The 9,667-nt window shown below is 35.2% G+C and overlaps 1 protein-coding gene across 1 annotated transcript; it reads left to right on the plus strand.

Annotated features, from left to right (window-relative positions):
* Positions 1 to 5,419: 5,419 nt before the first annotated feature.
* On the plus strand, positions 5,420 to 6,445 carry LOC144446542 (somatostatin receptor type 5-like). Its single transcript, XM_078136330.1, has one exon. The coding sequence runs from the start codon at positions 5,420 to 5,422 to the stop codon at positions 6,443 to 6,445; it is 1,026 nt and encodes a 341-aa protein (XP_077992456.1).
* The last annotated feature ends 3,222 nt before the right edge of the window (positions 6,446 to 9,667 follow it).

The following is a 9,667-nucleotide window of genomic DNA, read 5'->3' on the forward strand; positions in this document are numbered from 1 at the left end:
CTCATCATTATTGAATGTGATCGCCATGACCACCAGAAACGCAGCAGGATAAATGTTTTCATGATGATGATGATGATGATGATGATGATGATGATGATTGTCCTGGTAAAAGTAGCTTCCACAATTACATGAATTCTACTACATGTATTACGCAAGGACACGCAACAGTCGTTTTCCATTAATTGTATACAAATACAAACCTTCGATACCTACATTTTTACATCTTATATTCTTATACACTGTTTATATACCCCTCCAATGTAATTTATTTTACCGTGCTATTACCAAGCATGTATTTTTGTTATTCAGTCGGATGGGATAGAGGTTTATGTCACTCATTATCCATAGCCTCGGTCGATCATGTAAATTGCCACACCCAGTTCAAACTAAGTATACTGGTTCTCACACAAGCAATCCTGATTACCGTTATTACGCTGCAAGTTCCTTATTTTGCTCATGAGACATCGAAGTTCGAGTGCATCCCATGATTTTCCCTACTCAAGTTTGAAATAGATTGGCAAAGTAAGCTTTCTATTTGTATTAATGGATTATTAATCTTATGTTGTTTTTGCGTTCTTTTGTTCAGGTGAGTAAATGTCACCATTGCTCAAGGCGAGATTGGTGTATGGTCACAGGTTGTATGTGCATAACTTTCATTTCCTACTCTACGTCATTTCCTATCACATGCTCCGTCAAACCACGAAGATAAAGAATTAAATATAATGGGTTTTCCGAGTAGCGTATGTGATCTTTCATCATGGGTTGACGTGCATTAATACAATACTAAAATAATTGCATTTCAATCTATGATATTGTAATTTGCGGTACGTTAGTATTTGCCATTTGTGAGTTTAGGATACAAATGCACTTTCCAATCTTTATTGATAGTGACTTCTCACTGACTGTGTCAATGTTGGGCATTAGAAGAAGAAACAGCAAACATAGCTTGAAATACAAAATTACCACTTCACTGTATCAAACCTTTCTGAAGTAAGTCAGTTTGTAAAATTTGATTATTGAACTCATGCAGTCTGAATTATCATTACCCCGTACCCTCACCATGTATAATAATTCTATGAACGACGTTTCTCGCAGCCATCTTTTGAATCAAGTGAATTCGATTTAAGGACAATATCGCGACAGAATGTACGCATCATACTACATTATATATTCAATATGCGTCTCAAAATGTAAATAACTTAATTTCGTGAATTTCAGTCTCTAAACCGTTTTTAAGGCCTGTTAAATGCTAAATATGTTGTACTCATCAAGGAAGGTGTTTCTAAATGTCTATTGCGTCCTAATTAATTTAACTGTTCTTAATTGTTAATTCATCTACGTGTCACCATTTCAACCGAGACTATATATCTTCAAGGTTAACCTTTCTTGCCAGGTATTACAGCCTACTATAAAGGAAGAGATATGAGTGTTTAACAGATATACCAAAATACCAGATACAGTAAGTGCTCCATAAAGACTCACAGAGACAAAGTCCCATATACTCTTAGTTTTACGTATAGTTAAAGATGTGTTCATATTCAAGTGTTACTCGAAAAACACACTGCTTTAGTCTTAGACTAATCATAAAGGCCATTATGTTTATTCATTGCCACTTTTATCATATATTTATATTCACATTTTGTACATTTATGTACATTTGCAACTTTCGTTAGAGATACGTATGCATTTACCCTTCTGTGCTCATGTTTCCTATTATGAATAATTCAGGATCTCCGGTCAGAAGACAAGTGTTACTTTGATGGGGGGCTAACATTTATATACTATCAATTACCTTCAATTCGATTAAATAACGTCAACATTGTGAATGGTTATTTCTACATTGAAAAGTTTACATTAAGTGAATATCTGAAATTGTTTGGCTTACATTATCTCGATGATGGCTATTTAATAATGTATTTTTAAAATTATGAGTCATTTAAATTCTATCACAGCTTTCCTGAGAGTCATATTATATCATCAATTGATTGTCTCAAAGAGACAACTCACATCAATATACAAAGGTGTGTTCGAAAGCCTGCATATTCTAGACCCCTTTACAATTCCTGGTGCTTCCAATTTCCTTGACAGAATCATCCAGTGTCAGAATAGTATTTCAAAAACTGTGTGCTACTCTGACCAGATGTCAAAAACACCATAAGCTTATATACTTAGTGAAAACATTAGTCGTATCTACCCCGGACTACCTATCACGTTGGTGTATGGGTTAAAAGTGAACCCTCAAATATAAAATGAGTGTCGATGAAAATGGTCACATCTGCAATTAAGCTAGTTTAACTTCTACATTTGACATAGTTCAACTCTGACGGTTGCTAGACGGGGTTGATCCAAGCAATATGATGCCCGATTGGTTACGTGCCCCACATGATGTAATCCTCTGAACTGCTTTAGGTAGAAGCTTCTGTCTCACGTGCGCTCATTCGTAAATCAATGGGGTGTATATCATCTGAACGGAATGAATTCAAAGTGAAAGTGTACCCAATAGTATTGCTTCCTATGGGACTTTAACCTATTGCAAAACGATTTAATTGATGAACTTAAAATCGTAGTCATACAGTTAGCCATCGCTATCTTTTTTCTTTTTCTCTGTTGTAACCTCAAGGTATCTCTAAGGATAGAACTATACATGTTTTCATCTGTCATTACTTAGTACCCACTTTATAAAAAGACGATTCACAGATATATTGCTTTAAAATGAGGATGCCTGCTTATCCGTAACCTTTCGAGAGTTTCAGTCGTGAACACAGGGAATACCAACTAAGCCACTTAAGTTTAATTCTTTGTATTAAGGCCGAAAACAATGAGTGAATTTTAATTTTTTTTGCTGAAAAGAAGTAAATTACCGCTGATTGTGTAAGATACTCCCTTGATAACGTTAGTTATTCATACTATTAAAGATATGCCATTCAACCACTGCCCACTACCGTAACGGTTGATATAGGCTAACTTTACAACTTTACATTAATTGTAATGTGTTTTTTTCTGGCATTGATGCTCTTATATATCCTGAGGTGTCACTTCTTGCAAAATCTTTTCTACATCAGGATATCGCTAGTGCTACTATAGAAACTAGTCAAAACTGTTTTTTTTTAATGTATTGGGAGATCTTAACAACGTTTGTTTTTGCGTACACGCACAATCCTGTTACAATACCTAGAGCTATGCTCAACATCTCTTTAAAGCTAAATGGGACGAGAACAAACTAATGAGAATGGTCTTGCAATCACTAGATATGTTCATTTTGATTATAAACATTACGGATGGATAACCACATAGGTAGGGGCAAAGTTTCTCACTGACTGGAATACGTGTCTGAAGATTGTTGAAGTGTAGATTTCAATCGTATGTGTTTACAGAGGCTGTAGTTGATTGTGTGCTTCCAAAGGAATATGTGGCGGTAGTTGTACAGCCAGTTATACCGTTATAGGACTGTGTGAGGCTTAGTAAGTTACAGTGCTATGATCACGATAGAAGTATTTAAAAGTGTATACCATTAGGCCTAAGACATCATTTTTTATTATACACGTCACGGATTGATAAGTATATCGATCGGTATAAACTGTCTCACACTGACTTAAAGTACAACTAAAGTACATGTTAGACGATTGTTGAAGTGGGTATCAAGAGTACTCAGTAAATGAATCGTGACTTGAAGCTTAATAAGTAAGCTATGGGAGAACAAACTCATCTTTGCATGCCACAAGCACCCCTTGGTAGTTTTGTGACAAGATCTTCAATTGAGCAATCAAAATCTGTTTATCAGTCAAGTCCTTTGTGTTGATTGCTTCAAAGTGTTGTATGCCATTTAGAAGATCTTGTAGTATTTGGGGAAAAATATGTTGTATGGAAGATGTTTCATATATCTGATTTATTCATTCCGTTTCTATACCGTAGACATGTACAGAAAAATACTAAAGGTGATCCTAATATTCAAACTCTTGATCTGATTTCAAGGGTTGAGTTTATTCAATAGATATAGTGTTCTTTACACGTGACAGGCTTCATCGTCATTCTTGCTAACGGAATGATATTTCTTGCAGACAATAAACGTTAATCTGGCGTGACGTGACAGCATGAATACAAATGCTTCACATGCCGAGTCAAAACTAGAAAGACGTACAAAAAATTGTATATAAATGTGGCCAATCCATTTACTGGTGTTGAAACATCTTGTTATATACTTCAATTCTTAAGACGGTTATTACATTTCGCAATTCAACATTCATTCCAAGGGATAAATGCTTGTCATCACGTGATGTACAATTGGAAAAAACGTTCATCTGTCTGAAAACCCAGCAAATCTGTAGTAAGGTCTCTCTCACTTATTGCAATCTTTGAGGCAGTACAAATTTCCATTGGAATAGACGAGAGACTGTAATTCGTAGAAGTTGTGATTTTTGCAAGTCATAAATCACGAAGAATGTCTATTTTTATTACTAATAGTCAGATTCTCGCACAAAATAGATTTCAAATTGCTCCTGGGATATAACTGGCAGACTACGGATGTAACTGACATACTAGACAGACTCAAATAACGGCATCATGTGTTCAAAGTGGTGAAGTACTTACAGTTTGTATTGATGTCTGCATTGAAAAGAGAGTTAATCACTTGATACCCGTGATTCACGAGCTACGTGTCACCAGGTGATTTCCCCCGCCAATATTCGGTTCTCTGCTCACAATACTACCATACAATAGATGTTATCATGTATTTCCAAGTATAATATTACTATGGAAATCAAGCTTCAGGCAAACTGGATAGATTCAAGCTAAAACTACATATAGTAACAACGTGTTGGTGTGTTCATATAAGCTAGCAACGGACGATGATATTATAACACTCATAGGTTGACGTCTCTGCTAGCAAATCTTCCTCAAGTGCACACATTCAACCTCGTTCAGTGTTTTACATTATCTTGATTACAGGGTGATTATACCCACATAACCAAGGTACTGCTATCACCCATTTTGCTTGGCTAATCTACCACTTCGAACAACGATAGTTTTATTTTGTGTCTATTTTTTTTGCTAATAGCTTGATTTGAATAGTAGTATACCTAGCCAAGTACTAATGACAAAAGTATGCAAAAATTGCGATTTTTGTTCTTTAGTCAGGCTTTGCTGACAAACGTTTTGACGACGGTCACCATTTATTACATATCCGGTTAAAATGTTTCAACACTTTTGTTAAGGGACGCATTGGTTGTTTCAGATCTTGTCAACTATGTGATGATAAAAAATAGGAATACTGCATAATTTCAAAACATTGAAAAAAACAATTGTAACGAAATCGTTTCTTCGGCATTATCCCCTCATGAAATAAATATATCCGTTCTCTGTATTTAATCTTTCTCAATGTTATTCCAATTTCAGGTTTTGTGACACAGCACTTTGTTTCAAAATGGCGGTTTTCAATTCAACCACACAGCTGATGGTAGAAGAAGATTTGATATTAATGCCTCCGTACATCTATATAACAGAACTTGTGTTTGGGATTATTGGTACTTTGGGTAACATTTCTGTCATTATAGTTGTCCTGAGTACTGTAAAGATGCACACTCTCACCAATTACCTAATTTTGAACTTGGCTGTGGCTGATTTCTGGGTAGCTCTCCTCCTCATAGTCAACAAGTATGTAACTCAGGCTTTCATCATTCCTATTCCAAGTGGAAATGCGGGAGACATCTACTGTCGTTTGTACTATAGTGCTGTTTTCTTCTGGGTGAGCATCAAAGCTTCGACCTTTAACCTACTCCTGATGACGTATGAAACCTACATGGCCGTTGTCCATCCTTTGGTGTACCCAAAGTATCGCAACAAACGAAACATTATCGTAATGGTGGCAGTGTCTTGGATGTTCTCTCTGCTTATCGAAATGGTATTCGTTAAATTCCACGGCAATGGCGATGATGGTTGTTACCTTTTCGTTTACACCGACGCCTCACTAGGTATCTTTCTTGGCTGCTTCAATTTTATCGTCACCTTTTTCATACCAATGCTTCTGTTAATATGGGCCTGCTACAAGATTCAATCACGACTAAATGCCGCGGTTGTGAACACTGCCAACAGATCACAGAACACCGATAGAGCAAGGCGGAGGATTGTGAAAACCTTATACTTTGTCATTCTTGGTTATGCTATATGTTGGACACCGGACAGTTTCTTGTTCCTCTGTGTTAATTTGGGCGCTCCAATTGAGTATACGGCCGATTACTTCAATGCATTTGTTCTCCTTGCATTCGCAAATTCCCTTCTTAACCCTCTCATATACGTTTTCAAATACAGACAATTTCGCCAAAATCTTTTCCGCATTTTTTGTCCAAGACTCTTACGGAACATTGTTGTTCCAAATTCTGGTGAAGAATCGCTCACAATGAATGTTGAAGGTGGCAACGCTACACAAGTTGTGGTTGTCAATGACAAATAAAGTTAAACATGAGGAATCGCTGACATGAATGCTGAAGGTGTCAACCATACAAATAAAGATGATCCAGCGCTGTTTTTACATATTCAACTGGATACATCGAAAACGAGTTTTTTGAAAGGCTAACAGAAACAATTGTACAAGTAGTTATAAAGCAAGAATAAAATGGTTTATTGTATCTGCTTAAACTCTCCGTCTGGCATGAATCAAGTACAGTAGCATTTACCACTGGTTAGCATCTACTGGTAGTTACACCCTTCTTCGTAACAGAAGAAACTGTAAAATACCAGAGATGGCCTCGTGGCATTGTTTTTTCCTATTATTTTACTTTTTAAGAAATTTCAAATAAGACATATCTCAGTAGATCTATAAATGGCCATTAATGAACTATTTTACGTAGACAATAACTTGACAGGTTGTACATGTAGACATCAATCAGTGAACGTGCCTAACATCATTTATTCGTGTTGTCTAGCCTCTTCCACTGTGTCAAATTTCTTAACACAATTTTTATCATTTATTACTTTTAAATTTATTAGGAAAGGTTGTTTTTTTACGTAAAAAATCTTTTCTATGTACAAGATTTGAAAAAATGACAGGTATATTCGAGAAATATGCTTCAAACAACTATTCATACACATCGTCGTCGTCATCATCGCCATCATCATTGTATTGATCATCCTCACCACCATCACCACCACCACCATCGTCATTATCAACTTAAAGATAATGATCGGCCATTATTATAATATAAGTCAATTTTGAGACACATTACGATACAATTAATGCCCACTTGGAACTATATATATATACTTCAAGAAGGTTATACCAAAACATTTGTTTTCAATCATACTTGGAAATCATTTCAATTATTTCAGTCAGTATTAGAGATGTTTGTTTTAGTGTATCACATATTATATATATATTATATTATTGAGTATTTTATTAAAGTGTTTTCTATTGATGTTTATGAAACATTGTCATCAAAATGATATTCCTGTCCCATCACTCAAGCTGCTTCAGAGACGTGTGTTGTATAAAGTTTAAAGTCTTTATTTGCTGTTCAATGTAGCGTTCTAGGAACGCTGTATAAAAGGACCAAAGAATATAAGGTATTTCAAATGAAAAGTTTATTTTAATTATACTTGTTATTGCTTTATTTCAAACGCTAAGGCCTCAGCCCATCGCACAAAAAGTTTACATTACAGTAGAGAACAAAGTGAATATCCTTTTTTTAATAATTAAAGAAAAAAGAAGGCAAGGGAGAACATATACTATGTTTTGCTGATTAAAACTAGTCCGAACAAAAACTAATACTTTGTATTGAAATACTGTACCTTCATTCTTACATGTTAGTAAGTAAATACTTTTTTCTGTGGGGTGAACTCTAAATCTTTGATGATCCTTATATAAAGGACAAGCTATAATTGACTCTCGTCCTAAACAACTGTAAAACATTTACTTTTACAATATGGACACTCAACAGGAATAGGTGGACTACAATGACGTCCCATTTCAATTGCTAAATTATGACTAGAACAACGGAGCTTAGCAGGATCAAATTTCAATTTCAAAGATTTTACATGAAACTTATGAAAGGTACAATTCAGGTTGACGCATTTACATAACTGCGCATGTGTCGAGAGTCAATAAGTGAGACTGACCATTCTTGATAAAAAGGTATTTGGGTCCACACCTGATGTTCAAACCAAACAACCCCGAAACCATATATGAATAGTATTTTAATAATATTTATGCACTCTAATTAAATTAAATAAATTTACAGTCTGAGCGACTCAAAATTAGTAGCCTGAACAAATACTAATATATGCTTTGTTTGGTTTGCTGTCTTTCGAGACGTGCTCGGCCACACTCAAATAACGACGTGTAGGCCCAGTACAGAGTTTCGTAAGAATTCAAACTTCAGTTTCACTTAACTTTAAAAGAGAACAAAAACTCACCTTAGACAGTAGGGTCTTCGAGGGGACAAAGTAAGTTGACCGCTGCTGTTGGCTATAATGACAAACGTCCTCCCATCCGAGACTCTGAGCGTAAAATTACACGGGGCCAGATTTCAGCCACTGCATAAAGTTATAGACTAAGAGTCGATTTAAATATTGCCACAGTACAGGTGTACGTATAGTAATGCAGTCACTCAGAGCGGCCGCACTTACGGCATCAATTTGCATGTCATGCATGGGAGTACTGATGAAGTTGGTTTACGAAAACACATACCGTCTGTTTTGCTGTAAACTTTCGGTATCGAACTCTAAAAATTGTATGATTTTATGAATGTAATACATATCACTCTATTTAGGAATATTCAATTCATCACAGCTCTCTTTCACAATGGTGTAAGAGATAGATAGATAGATAGATAGATAGATAGATCGATAGATAGATAGATAGATAGATAGATAGATAGATAGTTAACATTGTAATCGCTATCTATGATTTTGTTTATTAACTGTGACTTCAAAGAAAGTGCCATTGAAAATTTGAAAAGTTCTTTTGGAGCGTGTTTAATACCCCCCCCCCCGACCTCTCCAATTTTGACACTCATAGTAAGTTCACACTCAGAAACGAAACGAAACATTCCAAATATGGCAATCAGGGTATAGTGAACAGGTCAGTACTTTAATAATAAATACTTACTGTACGTGTAGTTCTTTAAAAAGTGGTGAGTGGATCGTTATGTTGTAGTGGCTGATCAATTTAAGCATTGCAATGTTTGCCAATATGTACATCTAAGGTTACTTTACACACTATGGAAATCACACAAATACAGTTAACCATCTGTTTTCTACATACACGTTTAAATTCAACTCAATCCAATTTAATGTAAAGATTTTAAAAAGACATGTATTGAAATGTATTTACTTTTATAATAATAATTTCCAAATATGATGAATCACCTTACACATTTCCACTTCATTGTCTTCATAATATTCATAATTTCTCCAATAAATCAAACTATATTATATTATTGACATACAAAACATTTGTATTGGCTGTTGTTGTTGTTGTTGTTGTTGTTGTTGTTAGTATACTTTCACATTTAAGTCTACCTGGAGTATATTATCTGAAGACCAATGGCAATGTCGAATTTACAGATTTTGTGTACGACTTTTCCACTGTATCCTGTCATTTGCTTTAACGTTCACTTTGATTTGAGATATACCTTCAACCTTAGTTGACAGATTAAAGGGAACTTTCCAGCTCTGA

The sequence above is a fragment of the Glandiceps talaboti genome, chromosome 2, assembly GCF_964340395.1.
Source record: "Glandiceps talaboti chromosome 2, keGlaTala1.1, whole genome shotgun sequence".
NCBI classification, from domain to species: domain Eukaryota; kingdom Metazoa; phylum Hemichordata; class Enteropneusta; family Spengelidae; genus Glandiceps; species Glandiceps talaboti.

Excerpts from the sequence above, each read along its gene's own strand:
- LOC144446542 (XM_078136330.1), top strand. The coding sequence starts at position 5,420 with ATGGCGGTTTTCAATTCAACCACACAGCTGATGGTAGAAGAAGATTTG.